The sequence below is a fragment of the Loxodonta africana genome, chromosome 16 (assembly GCF_030014295.1).
Source record: "Loxodonta africana isolate mLoxAfr1 chromosome 16, mLoxAfr1.hap2, whole genome shotgun sequence".
In the NCBI taxonomy this organism is placed as follows: Eukaryota; Metazoa; Chordata; class Mammalia; order Proboscidea; family Elephantidae; genus Loxodonta; species Loxodonta africana.
Window position 1 is genome coordinate 83302883 of NC_087357.1, and position 26004 is coordinate 83328886.

The following is a 26004-nucleotide window of genomic DNA, read 5'->3' on the forward strand; positions in this document are numbered from 1 at the left end:
GCCTCTTGATCCATGTACAGATTCCTGTTGAGCACAATTAAGTGTTCTGGAATTCCCATTCTCCACAATGGTACCCACAATTTGTTACGATCCACACAGTTGAATGCCTTAGCATAGTCAATAAAACACAGGTAAACATCTTATGGTACTCTCTGCTTTCAGTCAGGATCCATCTTACATCAGCAGTGATATCCCTCGTTCCATGTCCTCATGAATCCAGCTTGAATTTGGCAGTTCCCTGTTGATATACTGCTGCAGCAGATTCTGAATTATCATCAGCAAAACTTTGCTTGCATATGATTGTCATGATACTGTTCACTAATTTCCACATTCAGTTGGGTCACTTTCTTGGGAATAGGCATAAATATGGATCTCTTCCAGTTGGTTGGCCAGGTAGCTGTCTTCCATATTTCTTGTGAGCACTTTCCAGTGGTGCATCCATTTGTTGAAACATCTCAGTTGGTATCCCGTCAATTCCTGGAGCCTTGTTTTTCTCCAGTGCCTTCAGTGCAGCCTGGACTTCTTCCGTCAGTACCATCGGTTACTGATCATATGCTACATCCTGCAGTGGTTGAATGTCAACCAATTCTTTTTGGTATAGTGGCTGTGTGTATTCCTTCCATCTTCTTTTGATGCTTCCTGCGTTGTTTAATATTTCCCCGTAGAATCCTTCAATATAGCAAATTGAGGCTTGAATTTTTTCTCCAGTTCTTTCAGCTTGAGAAATGCTGAGCATGTTCTTCCCTTTTGGTTTTCTATCTCCAGGTCCTTGCACATGTCGTTAAAATACTTTGTCTTCTTGAGCCACCCTTTGAAATCTTCTGTTCAGCATTTTTACTTCATCATTTTTTTCTTTTGCTTTAGCTACTAGACATTCAAGAGCAAGTTTCACAGTCTTTTCTGACCTCCATTTAGGTCTTTCTTTCTCTTGTGGCTCTTGTGAACTTGTTCTAATTTTCTTTAGTTTCAACTTGAATTTGCATATGAGTAATTGACAGTCTGATCTGCAGTTGCCGCCCCCTGGCCTTGTTCTGACTGATGATACTGAGCTTTTCCATCACCTCTTTCCACAGATGTAGTTGATTTGATTCCTGTGTATTCCATCTGGCAAGGTCCATGTGTACAGTCACCTTTTGTTGGTGAAAAAAGGTATTTGTGATGAAGAATTCACTGGTTTTGCAAAATTCTATTGTGTGATCCCTGGCATCGTTTCTATCACCAAGGCCGTATTTTCCACCTACCGTTCCTTCTTGTTTCCAACTTTCACATTCCAATCATCAGTAATTACCAGTGCATCCTGACTGCATGTTTGATCAATTCCAGACTGTAGAAGATGGCAAAAATCTTCAATTGGCCTTAGTGGTTTGTGCATAAATTTGAATAATAGTCATATTAACTGGTCTTCCTTGTAAGTGTATGGATATTATCCTGTCACTGACAGCGTTGGACTTCAGGATGCATCTTGAAATATTCTTTTTCATGAGGAATACGACATCATTTCTCTTCAAGTTGTCATTCCCGGCATAGTAGACCATGTGATCGTCTGATTCAAAATGAGCAGTACCAGTCCAGTCCATTTTATAAACTAATGCCTAGGATGATATCACGATCTTTATGCATTTCTTTTCATTTTTGACAATTTCCAATTTTCCTAGATTCATACTTTGTACATTCCAGATTCTGGTTATTAATGGATATTTGCAGCTGTTTCTTCTCATTTTGAGTAACTTTAGTTGCTGCAAAATGTAGTTGATCACGATTCATCCAACCTGCAGATGTAGGTTGTCTGCTTTCCCTGGTGTCTGGGGCAGGCTTAGTGCCCCAGCCTCTCCCATCACAGCCTGCCTGCTCTGACTGTAGGAATCCAGTCAGTACTGCAGAATCTGTGGCAAGGGCAGAGCACGCTGTGCTGTCTTTGGCAGAAAGATTTTCTGATCAAGCTTTAAGTTGAAGCTTGCATCCCTCCCCTCAGGGCCAAAACATGGCAGGCACCATGAAATACCCAAGTGACAGCATCATCCTTCCTGGGTTGACCCATGAAACATCCTGCACTGCACCTTCAGGAGCTTAGGGTCAATTGTATTTAACCATTTCCTTCCCATTCTGGTTTAGGCCACACTATCTCATCTGACCCTCGTAATACCCTTGTGCAATAGATAGCTAGTGTAAGTCTTCCCATTTTACAGACTGGAGGATGGAGGTGCAGGGGAGCCAAGTGACTGACTTGCCCAGGGTTACCCATATAGCCTGAGTAGAACCACATTTAGCTTAGGCTCCTGTCCCTTGTCCAGTGCTCATTCCCTGAACCAGAGCCTCCGTGGATGAGGACACGTCTTACTGGAAGGTGGCCAGGCCAGACCCGCAGGTGTCTCACAGCGAAGGGCCACGTGTGTTGCGTCCTGCTCGGCACTTGCTCAGAGCCAGGGAGACAGCCATAGTCAGAGATGAGCTGCCCACAAACAGCAGTTCTTCTCAGGTCACACAGTGCTCTGACTTCAAGGGAGTTTCGGAGCCTGTTTTTCCACCATTCTTGAACTTGGTGGCTCTAGCCATGATTGCTCCATTGTCCTGAGACAACCACATCCCTGCGTTAAGATGCAGTCTGGCTTTTCTCGTGAGTGAATGATAAGGTGGACTTTCTTATTCCAAAATCATTACCAGCCAAGAGAAAAACTGCTTATCAGATGTCATTGTGGTGACAAATTGTCACATTATTGAAGTACGAATTAGAAGTAAATGTAATTTAGCTCAGTCTTATTGTTTTGAAAGAAAACAGTGATCACAAAGCAAATCTTTTGCAGCTTCCTAAGCATGATGACTTAAGTGTGATGCTTAAGATTGTGTATCAACTTGGCTGGGCCATGATTCTCAGTGTTTTGGCAGTCTCGTGATATTGTGGTCACGTCCATGTTGAGATCTGATATGTGATCACCCCCATGATGGGATCTGCTGTGAGTAGCCAGTCGGTCGAAGTGGGATGTTCTTGGACTTGTAACCTGCATTGGGTGTGAGTGGGTGATCTGGCAGGGCTCGGGGGCCTTTGCTCATTCTGGATCCTGCAGCTGGCTCCTGTTCATATGACTTGCAGTTCTTGGAACTTGAGCTAGCAGCTTACCTACAGTCTTGCCTGCCAATCTTGGGATTCATCGATCTTCACAGCCTGTGAGCAATGGCCCTGCTCTCTCTCCTGCCTATCTTGGATTCGCCAGCCCCCCTGGCTACATAAATCAGGAGAAGCCTCTGTCATGACCCACGGACTTGGGATGTTACAGACATTTCCTTGATATATCCTTATACACTTTACTGGTTTTGCTTCTCTAGAGAGCCCCATCTAAGACAATAAGATTGTATAAAAGTGTTCCAAAAATTTTATTTTATATTATTAAAGGGCTAAAAAATTAAACCCAAGAAGAGAGAAGTAGAAATATTATTTGATTCCGTGAGGTGCATTTGTGGAGAATTTTCTGAGCTCAGACACTAGAGAAGTGTGATCATTTAGGTTGTGTGTCAACTTGGCCATGATTCTCAGTGGTTTGGCAGTGATGATGTAGTTTGGCAGTCATATAATGATGTAATCATCTCTGTGATGAGATCCGACATAATGCAGTCACTTCCATGTTGGGATCTGCCGTGAGTAGCCAATCAGTTGAAAGGGAGTTTCCTTGGGGGTGTGGCCTGCATCCAGTATAGGTGGACTTGCTGGCAGGGCTCATGGGCTTCTGCTCACCCCGGATCCTGCAGCTGCTGTTCGTCTGACCTGTGGTTGTTGGGACTTGAGCTAGCAGCTTACCTGCTGTCTTGCCTGCCTATCTTGGGATTCATTGGTCTCCACAGCCTGTTAGCCAGAGGCCTGCCATCTGACCTGCCAATCTTGGGTTTTCCAGCCCATGTGGCTACCTGAGTCAGGAGAAGCCTCCAGCCTGACCTACAGATTTGGGACTTTCCAGCCTCTACAACTGCATGAGCCATTTCCTTGATATAAATCTTGCTGTGTCTATACTTATATGCTTTACTGGTTTTTCTCCTCTAGAGAACCCAGCGTAAGACAAGAAGAAAGGAAAATATCAACAAATTTTAGAAAAAATAATTTAAAAAACTACTCTGCATTTAACAAAAATATAAAATTCGGAGGACTCGGGAAATATTTGCAATAAATATGTCGGATTAATGTTAAAGGTTCATCAAAACTATAAGAAAAACTCAACACCCTAATAAGTAATAGCTGAAGACATCCACACATCATTCATAAATGAGGAAACACATGGGAAATGTTCATCCTCACTAGCAATCACAGAAATACAGGTAAAAAAAGGATGCCATCTTTTTTAAAATTAATTTTTTTGTTGTACCTTAGATGAAGGTTTACAGAGCAAATTAGTTTCTCATTAAACAATATACATATTGTTTTGTGACACTGGTTGCCAACCCCACGACATGTCAACATTCTCCCTTCTCAACCTTGGGTTCCCTATTACCAGCTTTCCTGTCCCCACCTGCCTTCTCATCCTCGCCCCTGGGCTGGTGTGCCCCTTTACTCTCGTGTTGTTCTATGGGCCTGCCTAATCTTTGGTTGAACGATGAACCTCAGGACTGACTTCATTACTGAGTTAAAGGGTGTCCAAGGGTCATACTCTCAGGGTTTCTCCCATCTCTGTCAGACCCGTAAGTCTGGTCTTTGTGTGTGTGTGTGAGTTAGAATTTTGCTGTACATTTTTCTCCAGCCCTGTCTGGGCCCCTCTATTGTGATCCCTGTCAGAGCAGTTGGTGGTGGTCGCTGGGCACCCTCTAGTTGTGCTGGATTCAGTCTGGTGGAGGCCGTGGTAGTTGTGGTCCGTTAGTCCTTTGGACTAATCTTTCCCTTGTGCCTTTGGTTTTCTTCATTCTCCCTTGCTCCTGACTGGGTGAGACCAGTGGAATATCTCAGATGGCTGCTCACAAGCCTTTAAGATCCCGGGCACTACTCACCAAAGTAGAATGTAGAACATTTTTTTATAAACTATGTTATGCCAATTGAGCTACATGTCCCCCAAGAGCATGGTCCCCAGCCCTCAAAAAAGGATGATATTTTTATTCATTAAATGAGGTTTTTTTTTTTTTTTAAATTGATAAACTTGGTGTTAAAGAAGGCAGCCAGATACCAACCAGTAGCCAACCAGGTGCTGTTGAGTTGACACCAACTCATGGCAACCGCATGTGTGTTAGAGTAAAACTGCACCATAGGGTTTTCAAGGGTTGATTTTTCAGAAGTAGATCATGAAGACTTTCTTCCGAGTCTCCTCTGGATGGACTCAGACTTCCCACCTTTCCATTAGCTACTGACGGTGTTACCATTTGTATCTCACAGTTGCAGAATACCAAATAAAAGACCAAACCCGTTGCTGATGAATGGATTCCAACTCATAGTGACCCTATAGGACAGAGTAGAACTGCCTCATAGGGTTTCCAAGGCTGTAATCTCTGCAGAAGCAGACTGCCACATCTTTATCTCGGGGTGTGGCTGGTAAGTTCAAGCCGCCAACCTTTTGGTTAGCAGCAGAGCGCTTTGACTACTGTCCCACCAGGGCTCCTAGTCGCAGAATAAGTACCGCTATTTGTTGATGGCGTGGCTACAAAGTAGCTCTACCATGTTGGAAATCAAATTGACAGTAGGTATTAAAAAGCCTTAAAAATATTCTCTCTCCTTGGCCTAGTAATTCCAGATCTAAGACTAACTTAAAGGCAGACAGTCTAAGAATGGAAAACCATTGTGCACTAAAGTATTTACGACAGTGTTATTTGTATATCAAAAGTGGAAACAAATTAGATGCTCAAGTGTCAGGGAATGTGTAAATAAACTGGGAATAGCATGAGCATATAGCTACGTGCAAAAATGATAGATTAAGTAAAAAGGGAAGTGCAAAATTGTATACACAGTATGATAAAAAACAACGTATAAAACTCAAGGAAGAGCTAAAAGACTGGAAGTATGTTAGCTACAGAACTATAATCGACTCCTTTTCTTTCATCTCCATGTATTTCTGTTTGAAAACATGAAAATGCTTTATTTTTAATGGGAGAAAATAAACATTTCAAGAGTTTAAGAATCTCAGGACAGAGCTGTACAAGTGATTGTATATTTAAGCAACTCTGAGAGTTTCTAATGTCTTGTTTGCTCTTAAAGGTCACAGTTTTGTAAACTCACATCCCTTTTGGTTATTTGTGAATTTACACAAATTGACCTTGTACTCTAAAGCGATGGCCAGTTAGAATTTTTATTCCTGACAAAATAAGCCATCTTTGGGGATAACTCAGTGGCAACTGTATTCTTGGAATTCTTCCCATGTTAAAAAATATAATCACATAGCAATTGATTGCTCTATGATCTCATAAACAATTTGCAAGTTCAAGGAAAGTTCCCCTCATGCAAGAGCAGCCTGCTTCCAGAGAATGGAGAATTCACAGAAACTTAAAATAACTTATGTTTAAAGAATAAAAGTTTCCATGGCGATGCAGTACATATTTAATGACTAAGTTAACATTAAAAAGGTAACTTCCAGGAAGTTTTGGCCCTCCACCCACCTGCAGTCCCCAGGCCTCTAGAAATTGAAATGAATGAGTCTTTTTCACTAAATTACAAGTTAATAGTTTTGTTATTGTTACTCTAGTAACAGAAAAGAAAAGTCAATTAGCAACTTTGGGTAAGAGAGGGGAAAAAAATGCTGGCAGATTAATTTTGGGTCAGGAGTTTTTCAGTTCCTAGATAAACCCAACCAGAAACCCAGTGCCGGCCTCTTGAAATACAAGTAAGACATCTAATTTTTAATATAAATCTGATTCCATACCCACAATGTGTGACTCAGTCTTTATTTGTTTTTAAATCTCTATGACTATATTATCTTCATCAGTGAGTACTTACTGACAAAGCTCAGTTACTGATGAAGATCAAAGGCCACAGCCTCAGTATGGATTACACCTCAACATAAAGAAAACAAAATCCTCACAACTGGACCAATGAGCAACATTGTGATAAACAGAGAAAAGACTGAAGTTGTCAAGGATTTCATTTTACTTGGCTGAACAGTCGACACCCATGGAAGCAGCAGTCAAGAAATCAAAAGATGCATTGCATTTGGGTCAATCTGCTGGAAAGGACCTCTTCAAAGTGTTGAAGAGCAAAGGTGTCACCCTGAAGACTAAGGCACGCCTGACCCAAGCCATGGTATTTTCAGTCGCATCATATGCATGTGAAAGCTGGACAATGAATAAGGAAGACCGAAGAAGAGCTGACGCCTTTGAATTGTGGTGTTGGCGAAGAATATTGAATATACCACGGACTGCCAGAAGAACGAACAAATCTGTCTTGGAAGAAGTACAACCAGAATGCTCCTTAGAGGCAAGGATGGCGAGACTGCATCTTACATACTTTGGACATGTCGTCAGGAGTGATGAGTCCCTGGAGAAGGACATCATGCTTGGCAGAGTACAGGTCAGCGGAAAAGAGGAAGACCCTCAACGAGGCGGATTGACACAGTGGCTGCAACAGTGGGCTCAAGCATAACAACGATTGTGAGCATGGTGCAAGAGCAGGCAGTGTTTCCTTCTGTGGTACACAGGGTCGCTGTGAGTTGGAACCGACTCGACGGCACCCGACAACAACAACATGAGCACATTAGAATCACCTGTCTTTTGTTAAATATATGTATGTATTTATTTGTGTTTAATTTGTCCTGTCTCCCCTCTGTTTAATTCCTCAGTGCTCCCATTCTAGGTAACCACTATTTAAGAGTCCTTCTGAGTACTCCCAGAGTGTCTTTATGCATGTGCAAGCAAGTACTGACACACTTATTTTTTCTGTTTTTATACAAAAAGAGGCCCATTTTATACATTGTCAACATCTAGCTTTTTCATTTACCCGTGTGTCTTATCAGGTATGTACAGAGCTTCCTTATTCCTTTTTACAGCCATAGAGGATCCCATTGTACAGATTCACCATAATTTATTTAACCGGTCCCTGCTGGTAGACATTTGGGTTGTTTCTAATCTATTCTATTACAAACAGCTCCGTAATGACTAATGTTATACAGACCTCATTTCATACATGTGCAAGGATGTCCACAGAATAAATTCCCAGAAGGGAAATTGTCAGGTCAAAAGGCACATGACTCTGCAACGTTGATGGTTACTGGCAGATTGTTTCCGGCTCAAGCAGGGTTTATTCCCCTCCCGGCCATGCTTGGAGTGCCTGATTCTCTACACCCTTGCCAAATGAGTGCTTCGCATAGAATTGGATTTTTGCCTTTCTGATACGTGAAAAAGGAATTGCAGTAAGTTTTAACTTGGGTCCCTCTTTCATGGGGCCGCTTCAGCATGTTTTCATACGCAGAAGACTTTCCTTCTGGGTAAAAACCCTGTTTATAACATTTACTTTAACACTGGGTGGTTGGTCTTATTCTTGTAGATTTCTAGAAATTCTGTATTGGGGCGATATCCCCTCTTGGTAATAATTGTACCTACAAGGCTGGAACCTGTGCCTGAGGGCAGGGGATTCTAAAGGGGCTCTGAGTGGGGCGTTTGAGCCGATGGCATACATTTGAAATAAGACTGATGGCCATTCAAGAAAGTTGATGGACTCCATCCTCCCCTCCCTCCCCAGGTAGTACCAAGGGCAGATCTCACATCAGGAGAGTCTGCATTTTCAGCTTTTGTGTTTGATGTTCACTAACAGTGTCATCTAGAGGGAGACAGCATCTCTGAGCCTTTGTTTTCTTGCCTGAAATATAAAGCTTATCACTGCCATCTCTTTGGGTTATCATGGATAACGTAAAAAATCTGGCACTGCATGGATTGCATAGGGTCAGATAACTGGACTCACAGGACTGCCCACGGTGAACTCACATCAGCCTTAATAAATACTGTGCAGCAGAAGAAAGCCAGGCAGCTGTGGGGAGCTTGTCAAAAACCTTAATTGCCTAGACAAATACCAAAAATTGGCGTAACAGAGTATATTTATTGTGGGTAGATACGAATCAAAATGGGCAGTGTCACCCAAACATGTTGAGAAGGCTATCTGAAGAGGGGACAGTGAAAGCAGGTTATATGGGTCATTGTTATGTTAATTTCTCAGACAGTAACATTGAAGCACAAGGCAGGTTACAGAAAGTCACCAAGAACATGCCATAAATCCTAAAACAGCCTCTAGTCAGACCCTGGAGTTCCTGCTTCTCAAAGCTGGCTGCACGTTCAAATTTTCCAAAGGAACCCACTGCCCAAGGCAGAACTCTCCTCTCAGCTGCTCACTAAGCTATTGTTTGACCTGAAGGGGACTCCAGGGAACCAGTTCCCCCAAGGTTCAAAAAGACGCCTAAGGGCAGATGGCCCGTGTGGGTCACCCTGATTCCGTGAACCCAGAAATCTGAATTCCAGGAGGATCAAAATGATTTTGTGAGGCCTGAGAGGCTTCCAGGCGCAGCTCCCCAGGTTGCACGGGAGGTTTTTTGTCTACGGATTATGAGCCACCAAGGCAACTAGTTATTTTGGTCCAGAATCAGTACCAGACCTCCAGTCCAGGTCTAAGATGACCCTACCTTACACAGGCACCCAGGGAGTGCCTACTAACTGCTGCTTTCTTTACCTTTCCCCTTTGGAGCAATGTGTATGGCTTCACTAGGACCTTTTTCTTCTGCAGCTCGGGGGAGACTGTCACCAGTGTGACCAGCTTGGCCCCACTGCAGCCCAAAAAGGGCAAAAGGCGGAAGGAGAAGGCTGATGTTCCTCCTGCGGTCCCGGCCAAAGGTAGGCAGCCGACCAGCAACTTCCCACGTGGACGCCGCCTTAATCGGTACCAGGGTATTGGGATAAGGATGATGGCAATAGGTGGATGGAGGACATGGCATCTTGTAGTCTGAGACTCTCTCTAGATTCTGAACATATGGTACTCAAGCATCTCAGCCCTTCAGCCCCGTCCCTGGGTGGGGCCGGAGGTGGTAAGGCTTCAGCAAGACTTTAGCAGTGGAAGGGTCAACATCCACAGGTTGGATCCAGGTGGCATTCCCTTTGAGCTATTAAAATGCTCTGTCCATGGTGGGGTGAGGGCAGGGGTGTCAGCATCATCCTGGCCTATTCAAGTGAAAGAAGGCCCTCTGGTTTGGTAAAGATGCAAACCTGGTGACCTCAGATGTGTTCTGGGGTGAAAATGAGGGTTCCTCTATGACTGCAGCAACCATTTAAAGGAACCTGACTGACAAAGATGGGTGCCCCTGCTGGAGGGAACTGCTCCAGAGAACTGAGGCTTGTCTGCAGGTAGTGGCTAAAACAACAGTGACCAATGTGGGGGCCGTTCACGCCTCAAATGGTTTGAAATATAGTTGGGAGTTCAAGGGTTTCCCAGATGAATGATTCAATAACGAGACCCAAGAAATGTCATCTTTGAATTGTGGCTTCACGGGAGGCCCTCTGGGAACCATTGGAGCCCTGTGGTGGTAAAGGCTGAGGCATGCTGTGGCAAAGAAGGGGCAGGAAGGCCTGGATGTGCTAGGGAGGTGTGAGAAGGGACCAGAGAACACTGCTCTGGGCCAGCATTACACTGCTCTTATTTAATCTAGAGTAGATGTTAAGCAGTCTACAGGACAGAGTAGAACCGTCCCATAGAGTTTCCAAGGAGAGGCTGGTGGATTCCAACTGCCCACCTTTTGCTTAGTAGCTGAGCTCTTAAGCACTGTACCACCAGGGCTTCATAATCTTACAGAAGGTGAAAATGAGACCTAGAGACTTAAAGGGTAGTGCCTGCCCTGAGGTGAGCTTGCCTGATTTTCAAGGTCAAGTCACAGTTCATCTAAAAAAAAAAAAGTTCATCTAGGTACTGAATATATGGCCTTGTGGGAAGAGCCTTGGTTTCTTCCTTGTAAAATGGGCACACTAAGACCTTCCAGGCGCTCCTTGGAAACTCTATGGGGCAGTTCTACTCTGTCCAATATGGTCACTGTGAGTAGGAATCGACTCGACAGCACTGGGTTTGGTTTTGTTTTGGTTAAGAACCTCCCTGACTACCTTATAAGGCTCCTGTGAAGATCGGAGGTCAGTGCATTGATGGTGTTAGTGTGCAACCAGGAGGGAGCCTCTCAGGGAAGGCATGGCCTCAGCTCTTCCACAGCCCTGATCCCTCGGTACCCGCCAGTGCTTTTGCAGAGCTGGCCTGAGGACCTTGTTGAGTGGAGATGACACATGAAGATTAGGGAGGACTGCCCTCTTGAGGGGTTCCCGATAGATAGAGGTCAGACACTGGAGTTCCTCCATGGGGACAGGAAGGGGCCTGCGAGTCTCCAGAGTCTGCCTACTCATGGTGCATGGTGGTTGACAGTGAGACACCCAACATACAGACTTGACCTGTTTCCACAGCTCCAATAGCCACCACCTTCCATAAACCGAAGCTGCTGAAACCACAGAGGAAAGTCGCGCTGGTGAGTAACCGTGCCCTTTATTATTACTGCCCCTCAAGCCTTAAGCTCACTCACAGCCAGAGAGTACTTTTACCTACGCAAAACAGGATGAAAGCTCAGGGCTCTTTTGTCTTAAAGACTTTGTCTCATCTTCCCATTTCAGGTCAACTTTTGAGTCAGCTTTCCTCCATACTTAATTGCCAGAGTGACTTTTTTTTTTTTTTTAATCCAAATGGATTATAAATGCTAGTTAAAAAAAAAAAAAAAAGCTTTACTCAGAAATGTATAAAATACATATAAATTGACCTGATAATCACTCTGAAGAGAATGCAGAGAAACCATTCAGAAAATATTTCTTCTGGCTTTTTATTTTTAAATAATTTTAGGTTTACAGAAGAGTGGTAAAGATGGTTCAGAGTTCCTGTGTCCCCGTTTCCCTGTGCTAACATCTCACATAACCAATCGTGGTGCACTCGCCAAAACTGAGAACTTAACATGGCGCGTCATGACTGCTGACGCTCCAGACTGCCTTCAGGCTTCACCAGATTTTCCATTCATGTCCTTTTTCTGTTCCAGAGTCCACATTCCATCTAGTCATCGTGCCTCCTTACTGTCCTCCAGTCTATGACATTTTTATGACCTTTATTTTTATGCCCTTGACACTCTTGAAGAGTAGGGCTCAGGTATTTTGTGGAATGCCCCTTAGTCTGGGTTTCTCTGAGGTGTTCTTGGCACAAGATTAGAATGAGGGTACGGATTTGGGGGAAGAAACGCACGGAGGAGATGTTTCCTTCTCTGTCCATCATATGGAGGCAGACGATGGCAATATGTCTTATTAATGGTCATGATAGTCTTAGTCACGTGGTTAAAGTATCTGCCAGGTTTCTTCACAATACAATTACTCTGTTTCCTCTCCTATACTTTATTTGTTAGAAGTGAATCACTAAGCCCAGACACAGTCAAGGAGAGAATTAACCTCCACTTCCTAAAGGGAGGAAGGAGTATCAAAGAATTCGTGGACACACGTTTAAACTACCACAGTAATTAAAATTTTAAGGGGATACTTTAAGGCTATGCAAATATCCTGTTTCTCCTGAAATTTCTGCCCACTAATTTTAACATTCACCAATGGAGCCTCCCTGCAGCAGTTATTCCCGAGGGGTACAATGGTGATTTTCTCTTTCCCTCGCTCATTCTGCATTTATTATTTAGAATTTTTCTCTAAGAAAGAGCTGCCGCTTTTCGTCATTTATAAATTCACCGATTTCTTTACAAGAAAGTATATGTATAGATATTTAATTATGATTAATTGAGTTATAATCCAATTATATTGTGATTTATTTTGTTGTTTATACCGTGGAGCAGTTTTGCGTGTGTGTGTGTGTGTGTGTGTGTGTGTGTATGAGAGAGAAAGGAACTTGCAAACCTATTTTAAAATGCATATGTATTGCAAAGGGTCAAGAGAATCTTGAAGGAAAAGAGCCAAGTGAAGGATTTGCATACCAATTACCAAGAGTTACTTTAACGCTGCGGTAATCCGTATAGCCACCCCCATCCGTCAGTTTGTCACGTGGTGGTGGTTTGCGCATTGGTGTGACGCTGTTGGTTGTGCCACTGGTATTTCAAAAACCAGCAGGGTCACCCATGGCGGACGAGTTCAGCGAAGCTTCCAGACTGAGGCACACTACTTCTAAAAGTGAGCCGATGAAAACCTCGTGTATCTGTGATGCAGTGGAGCGCTTTTGTGTGGCCTTTCTCGCCATGGTCTTGTGACTCCCACCCAGGTGACTGGCTGGGGCTGTGCAAATAAAGTAACTGCGGCCCACCGAGGGGGCTGGTCAGTCTGCCATCCTGGTAACTGCGGCCCACCGAGGGGGCTGGTCAGTCTGCCATCCTGGTAACTGCGGCCCACCGAGGGGGCTGGTCAGTCTGCCATCCTGGTAACTGCGGCCCACCGAGGGGGCTGGTCAGTCTGCCATCCTGGTAACTGCGGCCCACCGAGGGGGCTGGTCAGTCTGCCATCCTGGTAACTGTGGCCCACCGAGGGGGCTGGTCAGTCTGCCATCCTGCTAGCCTTAAATGAGAGCCAATTCCAGGGCAGAAGGGAGGATCTCACCACAAGCAAGGAAGAAGGGCCAAGAGTGGAATGTGTCCCATGGACTTGGGATCCCTGTGCTGAGAAGCTCCTGGAACCAGGAGACAGAGCGAGAGAGCTGTAACACTGAAGATGGCGAGAAGTGGTGGTAGAGAAATGGCGACAGGAAAGAACGTCCAGAGACGACTCAGCGAGCTTCCTGGCCCATGGAGCAAGAAAGCTGAGTGCCTTTGGGCAGGAGGCTTGCCGGCAGAGTAGGGTCCCTCCTGGCACTTGGTGGAGCTACATTTCCCACCCATGGAGCTAGGCCAAGGGCCTTCAGGCCGAGGTTTACTGGTGGAGTGGGGTGCCTCGGGGTACTTATTGGCAGAGGTAAAAGAGCTTTGTAACACCTGCCCAAGCAGGGCAGAGACTGACGGGCCAAAAGAGCTTTGTAACACTTGCCTGAGCAGGGCAGAGGCTGAGGGCTAGAGAGAGGTGTGGCTGCAAGCACGGCTGGGAAGAGGCTGTCTCATGGAAGAACTGTATCCTGTGCATTCCTGAACCTGAATTGTAACCTGTTAGTTCCCTAATAAAGTCGTGAGTATTCTGAGTTCTGTACGGCTATTGCAATGAATTATCAAACACAGCAGAGAAGTAGAGAGTGTCGTGGGAAGAACGGTTGGTGTCAGAATTGGTAAAGATGGCAGAGAGAGGAGGCATGTCTGACCTCCAGCTTACAGGAATCAGCCTTGGGCTGTTGATCTTGATTCTCCTTCCCCCTTGTAAAGTTAGAGAAGGTCGGACAACACTGTCACCATGCCATTTTTACAGGATCACAACAGAATATTGTCTGGTATGTGTTGGAAGACACTCAGAATACACAGTGGCCACAATGGACTTGAGCACACCAAAGATCATAAAGATGGTGCAGGACCAGGCAACATTTCCTTCCGTTACATAAGGTCTCCGTGAGTTGGAGCTGACTGTACGTAATGAACAACAGCAGCAACAATTAATATGGTGTTGGCACAAGAATAGACAAATAGACCAAAAGAACAGAGACCCCAAACAGATCAACATATATACAGTCACTTGATTTATGACAACAGTAACACTGTAGTGCTTTGAAGAAGGGGTTTTCTTTTTGGTATATGGTGATGGGCCAATTCGATATCCATAGGAGAAAAATGATCCATGACTCCTGCTTCACGCCACAAAGAGAAAGTAATTAGGGATGGATCACAGCTTTAAGTATAGAAGGCAAAACAATAAAGCTTCTTGAGATAGCATATCTTTATAACTTTGTGCTACACAAGGCCTTTTAAACAAGACACATAAAGCACCAACCATAAAGGAGGAGACTTAAAAACTAATTACATTAAAATTCAGAACTTCTATTCAATAAAAGATAGTAATAAAAGAATGAAAAAGCAAGCCACGGATGGGGAGGATATATGTCATATATACATCTAATAAAATGTTCACATCTATCATATATGAAGAGCTCCTCTGAATCAATAAGAAATAAAAAGACAACACAATAAAACATGGGCAGAAGACCTAAACAGGCACTTGGAAAAAGAAGACTTACAAGCAGTCAGTAAACACATGAAAATGTACTTAACCTCATTAAAAAAAAAAAAAAAATTCTATCATGGAAATGCAAGTTAAAACCATGAAGAATACCATGGCACACCCCCTAGAAAGGCTAAAGTTAGATTTCTATGTAGTTTTATTTATTTATTTTGGCCTGAACTTCTCTGATCCATTTGGAATTTAGGAATGGATCCAATTTTATCTGTTAGATTCTTTTTAATTTTACTTTATGTCTCATATTTCAACGGTCATTGCTGATTTAATCGAACGTCACCACTTTCTGAACAATTTAAACTTAACTCTAAGTTTTACTAGTTTTGTTACTTTTTACTTTTTCTCGAGTCCTAAATGTCTTCCCCCAAATATCTTTATTTGTCTTTGCATTTGAGTAGTTTGCCTGTGATTGGAATTCTAGATTCATAAACTTTTCCCACTATGTTCTGAGAAATGTGTGTGTGTTCTTTGAAATTTTTTTCTTAATTTTAATATTTATCAACAACCTCAAGAGTGACTATGCCTCCAATTTCCCTGCTTTCTAAGTTGCTCAGGACCTGCTGTTTCTGGCCCAGTCTCTTACCTCTCATAATAACAAAAGCAGTTGTTTATTGATGTTCCGTTGACATATCCCAAGGATTTACAGACTGCTTTTTGCATGTCAGGAAACGCTGGTGGTGTAGCGATTAAGAGCTATGGCTGCTAACCAAAAAGGTCGGCAGTTCAAATCCATCAGGCACTCCTTGGAACCCTGTGGAGCAATTTTGCTTTGTCCTTTAGGGTTGCTATGAATTGGAATCGACTCAACGGCAACAGGTTTGGTTTATTTGTTTTGGTTTTTGCATTCATATATTTAGTCCTCACAGGAAGATTTTTTCCCTCCGTTTTTGCACGTGAGGACTCACCAAAAAAATCAAACCTGTTGCTGTCGGTCCCAACTCATGGTGACTCCACGTGTTACAGAGTAGAACTGCTCCATAGAGCTTTCTTGACGATAATCGTTGCGCAAGCAGTTTGCCAGGTCTTTCTTTGGCAGAGCCTCTGGGTGGGTTTGAACTGCCCATTGCAAACTGCTTGAGCCACCTACCAACACTGTTAAAGAAAAGGGGTCACAATCCTACAACCCACAGGGGACACTGCTGCCACCCCAGGACTGGCCGCTGTGAGTACCACCAGTCTCTAGGAAACGACTTTCTTTAGTCCACAGCCTGGCGGGCCCCACCTTTCCTTTATCCATTAACCAAAAATCAGGTGCATGCCTATTGACTACAAAATGTTGTCTTAGGCAGTTTTTGGCCACTTCTAAACAGACTGGATTCAACAGACATTGCAAAAATTACCCTGGTCCCAGTAGCAAGTTGTTGTTGATTTTTTGTCCATTTGTTTGATCTGGCGTGCTTCTCTGGATGGAGATTCAGCATAGGAAATGCTTTGTTTTCACAGAAAGTAAATCAGAGCAGTTACATGCATTTCACCACCCCCGTGTGTCAGTTTGTCATACCTTGGGGGCTTCTGTGTTGCTCTCATGCTGGAAACTATGCCACGGGTATCTGAAATGCCGGCAGGGTCACTCATGGTAGGCAAGTTTCAGCAGAGCTCCCAGACTAGGACTCGGAAGAAAGGCCTGGTGATCTGCTTCTGAAAATTAGCCAACGAAAACGCTGACGACTGTGAAGATGGCACAGGACTGGGCAACGTTGCACGAAGGTTGCCACGGGTTGGAGTTGACTTGACATCAGCTAACAACAACATAGCATTTCAAAAGGATTCTTTTTTTGTGCGTGTGGAAGTAGTCTCAATAACATTTTTTCACAATACCAATTGCTCCTTGATCATTTAAGATGTGGAGAGACCTAAACTTTTTTATACCAAATTTTCCAGAGACAAATCCATTTAGAAGCCAGTTTACACCTGTAACAGTGCACGGTGAAGACAAGAGCTGACCCCAGCGGGCCTCTGTCTGACTAGCAGTTTAGAGTAAAAAATACCAGGCCTGCTCTGCAGGTTTTGGAGAATATCAAGATTTATTTTCCCAGGAGGCCAGCACTGACCTCGGTTTCAGTTCGGTCGATATTTATCTCCCAGATCAATAAGTCTTGATGGTAGCTGAAACTGAAGTCGATAGCTACTTGTTGACTCACAGACCTTGGCGGGTAATTTAGAAAATACGTTGGAGGCATCTTTCCTTTGGAGCCTGGTTTACATGTTAATTCTGCCATAGTCTCCATAGCATGGGGCTTGCTGAGGTGGTTATAGGCAACCCCTTTGAAGAATGATGCCGAGACATGCCCACCCCAATAAAGCAGCCTGCCTACCTCCACTAACACCTTGATTGGGAAAGGCTGTGAGGACAGGAATAGCTGATGGCAAGAACGTTCCTTATTTAGCACCTCCTGTGTCCCAGCCTCTGTGCTAGGTGCTTCGAGGCTCACACTCTAATTCATGTCATGCGCACACACCAACTCCTGGGTGCAACTTGACTCCTCAGGCAGAAGTGGCAAGTGTGCACCTTGGTGTTATCACCCCAAAGGCATTAACGAGAGGGAATGTTCCCTTGTGTTTCCAAGATGACATAGCACTTAGTGAAAAAGTGTATGCACAAGGCATTGGTAGGTCAATGGTGGAATTCTCACCTTCCATGTACACTAGCCAGGAACTGAACCAGGACACCCAGGTTCAGTTCCTGGCTAGTGTACCTCCTCGTGCACAGCCACCACCCATGTCAGTGGAGGCTTGGGTGCTGGTATGGTGCTGAACAGGGCTCAGTGGAGGCTTGGGTGCTGGTAGGGTGCTGAACAGGGCTCAGTGGAGGCTTGCTTGTTGGTATGGTGCTGGACAGGGCTCAGTGGAGGCTCGCGTGTTGGTATGGTGCTGAACAGGGCTCAGTGGAGGCTTGGGTAGCTGGTATGGTGCTGAACAGGGCTCAGTGGAGGCTTGGGTGCTGGTATGGTGCTGAACAGGGCTCAGTGGAGGCTTGGGTAGCTGGTATGGTGCTGAACAGGGCTCAGTGGAGCTTCCAGACTAAGACTAGGAAGAAAGACTTGGAGATCTACTTCTGAAAATCAGCCAGAAAACCTGTGGGTCAGAATGGTCTGACCTGCAGCTAACCGTGGCGATGGCGTAGGACAGAGCAGCATCTTGTTCCTTGTACATGGGGTCCCTGGTCTCTGAGAGTCTGGGCTGACTCAGTGAACAGTAACATATGTGCCGGAGATAACCAATGGTAGGATGGTTCAAAAAAGTAATAGGACATAGGAAAAAAAAAACACACAAAAGGTCTTTTAGACATTTTACAATCAAGTTATCCAAACTCCACCCCCCCCGCCCCCATTTTGGACAAAACAACTCAGCTCAACAACTTGCTTTCAAAATTCTGTGAGTCAGGTTAACAATGCCACATTGACCTCACAGGCTTTTTCTGGCTGTCTAGCAAAGCTACCTGTTTGTCCTCTAACATTAAACATTTACAGATGGTCATTACTTCAGTAAATCAGTGGGTGTTGATCTTTGGGGGGCGGGGCGGGGGCGGAGGTGAGACTTTCACAGACACTGAAAATGCTCCCTCTAGCAGATGCCGACACAGCTTTCCTTTAATTTGGGGATAAGGAGTGGGCACTGGTTCACAGACCTTCTGAATCCTTCTGAGGACCCCAGTCTCTTCCCTCTGGCTCCCTGCCCCGAGGCAGAGCTTCTGGGACCTCTGAGGTAGTTCACACACTTCCAGAAAAGCCTTCATTGCTTCCTTGTTTCCAGAGAACCCAAGAAAGCCCAAGCACGTTCACTTCATTTTTATTACATGAGGTCAGTTATTGATTTAGAGACCAAGTGGAGGAAGAGAAAACAGTTGCTGTGATGTGGAAGTGTTTAAAGAAAAACAAAGAGGAACCATGACTGTTACCAGAGAAGGCAGGAGGGTAGCCAGCATCCCAAAACGAGCCAAATGAGAAGCGAGTGCAGTCCTTAGGGCCAATAACTGGTATACGTCCCTCCATGCCTGAGCTCAGAGTCAGGGCCCTCCTCACCAAAGTATCCTTCAGTAAACCACCTTGAATTTCTCCCTTTCTGTAATTAGGTCAGTGGGGCAGTTGGAAGGGTCAGGCCACCCCTGCTCTCCAAGGAGAAAATAAAATCCTGTGAGCAAGCGACTGAAGACATGGAAAAATCAGGAACATTGTGGGCTTAATTACCACAAGTTCCCCAGTGGGTCTCATATCCTGTCTCTCCCCATCTGATCTATCTTCCGCATTGCTGCCTAGGGATTTTTCTAAAACAATTCCAACCATGTCGTTTCCCTGCTTAACATACTCTATGGTTCCCCCTTGCCTCCAGGATGAAGTACTTCCTTTGAGTGGCGTCCTGGCCTGCGTTGTGTCTCCCAAGACCTTTTCAGTGTCCCTTATCTCTCCCACATCCTCTCCATTCCACTCAGACCCCGTGTGGGAGGGGTCCTCCTACCAGCCCCCGCTCCAAGATTGAGTTCACACATCACCTTTTTGAGACCTCTGGCTCCTCCAGCCCCTCCTGTCCACAAATCTAGGTTCACCCAGACATCGTAGTCATGCCCCTTCGCGTCAGCAACCCTTGCATTGCCAACTGTCGCAGGCACTTTTCATTAATCTGTTGTGTCTGACCCTCTATGACACTGAGGCTGCTAAGGGGGTGATGGTGTGTTACTTCCCATCACAACAGCTGACTGCTTTTCCTCCTGGTTCTTGTTCTTCTCCAGATTGTTAGGCCGGCTTCTCTTCCTTTCACTTCATTGAGTGCTGGCTTTCTCTGGGCTTCTCTCCTCCTGGGAGAATCAACACTCTCAGAGGTGCAATGACTACCTGTACAGCCCGTTGTTTCCCAAACCTGGGGTCAAGCCAGTTCCAGGCTTGCTGAACACTGATGAGGTCCCACCCCTGGATGTCTCACAGGCACTTCAGATTCACCATACACACCAAACTCATTGCCATCCCCCAAACCTACCCCACCTGGGCTGCTCCTGTCTCAGGGAAGGGCAGTTCCATCAGGTGTGTTCTTCTCCCTCATCCCAAGTCCACTGGTCTTTTGCCAGCCAGTTGCCATCAAGCCAGACTCATGGCAACCCCCTTGGCTGCAGAGTAGAACTGCTCTCCAGGCTGTGTGCTCTCAGCAGCAGACCACCAGGCCTTTCTTCTGAAGCTGTGCTGGGTGGATTTGAACTTTCCAAGCGCTTAATCATTTGTGCACCACCCAGGGGCTTCCCGTCAGTCGGTTACTTCTCAGTACTCCTCAGATGTGTCCCTGTTCTCCTACATGCCTGCCACAGTGTGTTACAGGATTACCACCCCTTTGCCTATGTAATAGAACTTTCTGGGACACCAACTGAAAGGACAGCCCTGATGCTAAGAATTAGCATGGACCTGGTTCCTATGAAACAGAGGTCAAAACAAACAAACGAACACACACAAACCCATTCTCCAACTTGTCCGCCATTTCTGATACCACCTCTTCCCCCAACAGCACTCTTACTCTACTGGGCTTGATAATTTGTTGAATGGGTCACAGAGAACTTACGGAAACAACAGAACTGCAATAACAACTTTAATAACAGAAAAAGATATAAACAGAAATGAATATATGCAAAGGGCTAGGTTTGGGAGGGTTCCCAGCACAGGGCCTCAATATCTAAAAGGAAACCTGCTTACCTCTCAAAGGAAACATGCTTGGCCTTTCTGAGAACTTGTTCATTCTCACCCATCAGGAAACTTTCACCCAGGAAACACAGTGATGTCACTTCGTAGGCTTGGCTACTGGTGGGCTTAGGCCAGAGTCGGTCTTTACATTCTGCTGCCACCATCTGGGTACCATCTGCTGCCTCCATCTGCATCGCAGGTTTACTAGGTCTGTGCAGGTCACAGCGCAAAGACCCAGTATCCAAAGGATGTGCTCTTGTAGATCAGGAAACCTCAGCCTCCTGTCCTAGGGTTTTCATTAGACACCAGGTGGCCCCCCAGCCAGTGTGTGGAAAGGTCAGACCAGGTGGAGCCCACCAGCCAATCCTGGTAAAGGTCAATTACTAGGTGGGGCTCTCCCAGCCAATATGGGTAAAGGTCAGTTCCTGGGAAGGCCCCCGCCCCCCAGCCAATCCAGGTAAAGATCAGACTGGGTAGTTTCCAGCCAATCCAGATAAAGGTCAGTTACCAGGCAGGGCCCGTAGCCAATCCCGGTAAAGGTCAGTTACTGGGTGGGTCTACAGAACCGGGAGGAAAAGACCAAATTGCTTATTTCAGTAAGGCAAGTCCACATGGCACAGGCTGGTGTGTTCTCAGTGCCTCTGCTGGGGCTCCCAGGCCACCTGGCCTTAAGTGTATTTCAGCCCTTCCCTTTGCATTGAAGTCATGTTTACCTGCTTGACTTGACTATCTCTTCCACTAGAACCATTTACAAAATGACTTCTACATTTTTAATACTATAAAAATCATACATCTTAGAAAATTTAAATAATACAGACAATGGGAGCTGCTTTTGAAGTCATGGAGGGTGAGTCTTGTTTATCACTGTGTCCTCAGTAGGGGACCTGGAATATGCGAAGTGCTTACTCAGCCAGTGGTTGTCCTGTCAATAAACAAATGAATGCAGGGATTTGTGACTGGAGCTCTAAGTCCTCACTACTCCAGGTGTGGTCCATGGCCCAGCAGTGTGGACATCACCTGGGGGCTTGTTAGAAATGAGAATCTCAGGCCTCACTCTGGACCCACTGAATTTGTTGTTATCAGCCGTTGAGTTGACTCCAATTCTTGGCGATGTTTTTTACAACAGAACAGAACGTTACCTGGTCCTGCACCATCCTCATAATTGCTAACATGTTCCAGTCCACCAGTGCAGTTTTTGTGCCAGTCCATCTCACCAAGGGCCAGCCTCACCCTTGTTGGCCCTCTGCTTCGCCAAATATGATGTCCTCCTCTAGCAATTGATGCTTCTTGATGGAGCGAGTGAGCTGAACAATGTTCTGTTGTGATCCATAAGGCTTTCATTGGTTAATTTTCAAAATTGCCAGGCCTTTGTTCCTAGTTTTAGTCTGCAAGCTCCACTGAGACCTGGGTCGATGTTATGAGGACACAGAGTCATGGCTGTCCACTCTGCTGAGAGGATGCTGCTTAAATGTTAGTAAAAGCATTCAGTCCAACAGAGAGGGTGGTGGTTTTCTTACTTATCAACAAACATGAAACATGGAAATATGCTTCTCTAAAGTATTGTGACTCTCCTTCATTCCTGAAAACCTCATCCCCACCTCAGCGAGTGTATCTCTGCCTCATGATCTCCTAGTACCCATCACAGGGAGAGAACTCTGTCTCGATAAAGTCCACGGTAAACCTACTTCCTAGTAGGGAAACCCAAAGATATGAGCACTCAAAATGGACAGAAAGGAAGCAGTTCATCTAGTCATAGTTCAGAGGCACCTGCCTTGTGAACCTGCCTGTCCATCTGTGTGCTCACAACCACTGAATCGTAGCCCAGGACTGAGGTACCACACGCTGAGCCACTTCTGCCTGATGTCAAGGAAGCCCCTTCCCCCAGCTCTGTTTTCACTGTTGAGAATGCACCACACCGCCAGAGCTGAAAAGAATTTTGCTCTGATCAGTAGCACAAAAGGGCTTCGAAACACATTAGGCACTGGTGATGGAATTCTGAGAGGATTTTAATAATAACCCAAATCCCAACAAAATTATTTCCAGAGGACATGCATTTCAGGTTTCTTGAAGGATGTTTATAATAAGCTGGAGAATTTCTCTTGTTGTCGTTAATGTGCCAGGACTGGTTTCAGTTAAATTTTACGTGAAAAGGATATATTAACCTGCTTAAAATATGCTCATAATCTCGATTTGAAATTAAAAAGGAAAAAAAAAACCCACAAAAACGACCATATGTACAATATATTGCCCCCAAGTAAAAGCCTTGGGAAACAAATAAACAATGTGCTTGTACCATGCTAGAACCATTTTTATGGAGATGAAAACTCTATGCTCCCCTTGGCGCACATGCACAGCCCATCCTTGTCACAGGGAGTTATGTGTGGAGGGAAGAATCGACACAGAAGCTTCAGAAGGGGCGAGAGGAGGGAAGACACAAGTTGTTTGGTTTCCTGGTTCTTCCTCCAGCTCTGAGAGAGCAGGCACCCGGGGCCTTGTTTGGGTATCATCAGGGAGGCAAGATGCACCCTCCTCCAAAGCGGAAATGGGCACGTCTTGTATCAGGGAGTTTATTGACCCTGGAAAATGGCCAGCCATTTCCCCCAGAAGTCACGCGGCGGGTCCCCAGTCCCTCTGCTGTCTTGCCGTACTCACAAAGAGCTGCTTGGTTTCTCTTGATGTTTCTCAGCTGCTTCAGAGGCCAACAGAGATGGTGGAGGCATGAGTGGCTTCCATTAAAGATGGGTCAGATGAAGCGGTTACTTTCAGGAAGTCTTTTTTTTTTAACTGTGATTTAGGTGAAGGTTTACAGCTCAAGTTAATTTCTCATACAAAAATCTGTACACATATTGTTGTGTGACACTATTGCAATCCGTACAATGTGACAGCATACTGCCCCTTTCCACCCTGGGTTTCCCTAGTCCATCCAGCCAGCTCCTGCTGCTTCCACCTTCTCATCCTGTCTCCTGACAGGAGCCACCCATTTGGCCTCCTGAATCTGACTGAACTAAGAAGGACGTACTTCAGTATTATTTTATGTTTTATAGTCCAGTCTAATCTTTCTCTGAAGAGTGACCTTCGGGAATGGTTTTAGTTCTAGGTTAATAGAGTGTCCTGGGGCCATGGCTTCGGGGGTCCCTCCGGTCTACGTCAGACCATTAAGCCTGGTCTTTTTACGTGATTTTGAGTTCTGCTCCACACTTTTCTCCTGCTCCATCAGGGATTGTGTGCTGTGTTCCCTGTCAGGATGGTCTGTGGCGGTAGCTGGGTACCATCTAGTTCTTCTGGTCTCAGGCTGATGGAGTCTCTGGTTTATGTGGCCCTTTCTGTCTCTTAGGCTCATATTTTCCTTCTGTCTTTGGTGTTCTTCATTCTCCTTTTCTCCAGGTGGGTTGGGACCAATTGATGCATCTTTGATGTCCGCTTCAAAGATTTTAAGACCCAGATGCCACTCAAAAGTGGGACGCAGAACATTTCCTTAATAAACTTTGTTATGCCAGTTGACCTAGGTGTCCCATGAAACTATGGTCCCCATACTCCCAGCCCCAGCTACTCTGTCCCTCAAAGTGTTTAGTTGTGTTCAGGAAACTTCTTAGCTTTTGGCTTAGTCCAGTTGTGCTGATTTTCCCTGTATTGTGTGTTTCTTGCCTACTACCTAGTTAGTGAATTCTTGTCTCCCTTTCTCCCCACCCTTGTAACCATCAAAGAATGTTTTCTTCTGTGTTTCAATGTTTTCTTGAGTTCTTCTAGTAGTGGTCCCATACAATATTAGTCCTTTTGGAACTGACTAATTTCACTCAGCATAACGCCCTCCACATTCATCTATGTTGTGAGATGTTTCTCGGATTCATCATTGTTCTTTGCGTTGCGTAGTATTCCATTGTGTGTATGTACCATAATTTGTTCATCCATTCATCTGTTGATGGGCACCTAGGTTGGTTCCATCTTTTTGCTATTGTGGACAGTGCTGCAGTGAACATGGGTGTTCATATATCTCTTCGTGTGACAGCTCTTATTTCTGTATGATATATTCCAAGGAATGGGATTGCTGGATCCTATGATACTTCTATTTCTAGCTTAAGGAAACGCCAAATCAATTTCCAAAGTGGTTGTACCATTTTACATTCCCATTAGCAGTGTATAAGTGTTCCAGTCTCTTCACAACCTCTCCAACATGTTCTATTTTGTGTTTTTTGGATTAGTGCCAGCCTTGTATTTTTTGTTGGGGTGAGATGGTGTTTCATTGTAGTTTTGATTTGCATTTCTCTAATGGCAAATGATCGTGAGCATTTCCTCATGTATGTGTTAGCCGCCTGAATGTCTTCTTTGATGAAGTGACTGTTCATATCCTTTGCCCGTTTTTTAATGGAGTTATCTGTCTTTTTGTTGTTGAGGTTTTGCAGTATCTTGTAAATTTTAGAGATTAGACCCTGATCAAATTTGTTGTGGCCAAATTTTTTTTCCCAGTCTGTAGGTTGTCTTTTTACTCTATTGGTGAAGTCTTTGGATGAGCATAAGTGTTTGATTTTTAATTGCTCCCTGTTACCTAGTTTCTCTTCTGGTGTTCATGCATTGTTAGTAATGTTTTGTGTTCTATTTATAGCATGTATTAGGGCTCCTAGCACTGTCCCTATTTTTTCTTCCATGATCTTTATCATTTTAGATTTTATGTTTAGGTCTTTGATCCATTTTGAGTTAGTTTTTGTGCATGGTGTGAGTTATGGGCCTTGTTTCATTTTCTTGCAGATGGATATCCTGTTATGCCAACACCATTTGTTAAAGAGACTGTCTTTTCCCCATTTAACAGACTTGGTGCCTTTGTCAAATATCAGCTGCTCATAGGTGGTTGAGTTTATGTCTTGCTTCTCAATTCTGTTCCATTGGTCTATGTATCAGTTTTTGTACCAGTACCAGGTTGTTTTGACTACCATGGTGGTATAATAGGTTCTAAAATCAGGTAGAATGAGGCCTTCCACTTTGTTCTTCCTTTTCAGTAATGCTTTACTTATCTGGGACCTCTTCCCTTTCCATATGAAGTTGTTGATGTCTTTCTCCATCTCGTTAAAAAATGTCATTGGAATTTGAATTGGGATTGCATTGTATCTGTAGATCGCTTGGGTAGAATTGACATTTTCACAACGTTGAGTCTTCTTATCCATGAGCATGGTATGTTTTTCCACATATGTAGGTCTCTTTTGGTTTTTTCCAACAGTGTCTTGTAGTTTTCTTTGTACGGGTTTTTTACGTCTGTGGTTACATTTATTCC

The 26004-nt window shown here is 44.6% G+C and overlaps 1 protein-coding gene across 1 annotated transcript in view; it reads left to right on the forward strand.

Annotated features, from left to right (window-relative positions):
• VSTM4 (V-set and transmembrane domain containing 4) overlaps nucleotides 1-26004 on the forward strand; it is a 145622-nt gene that overhangs the window by 88676 nt on the left and 30942 nt on the right. The window contains exons 6-7 of the mRNA XM_023547175.2: nucleotides 9665-9771; nucleotides 11374-11435. Coding sequence (XP_023402943.2) covers nucleotides 9665-9771; nucleotides 11374-11435 — 169 coding nt within the window. The remainder of the gene's footprint in view (nucleotides 1-9664; nucleotides 9772-11373; nucleotides 11436-26004) is intronic.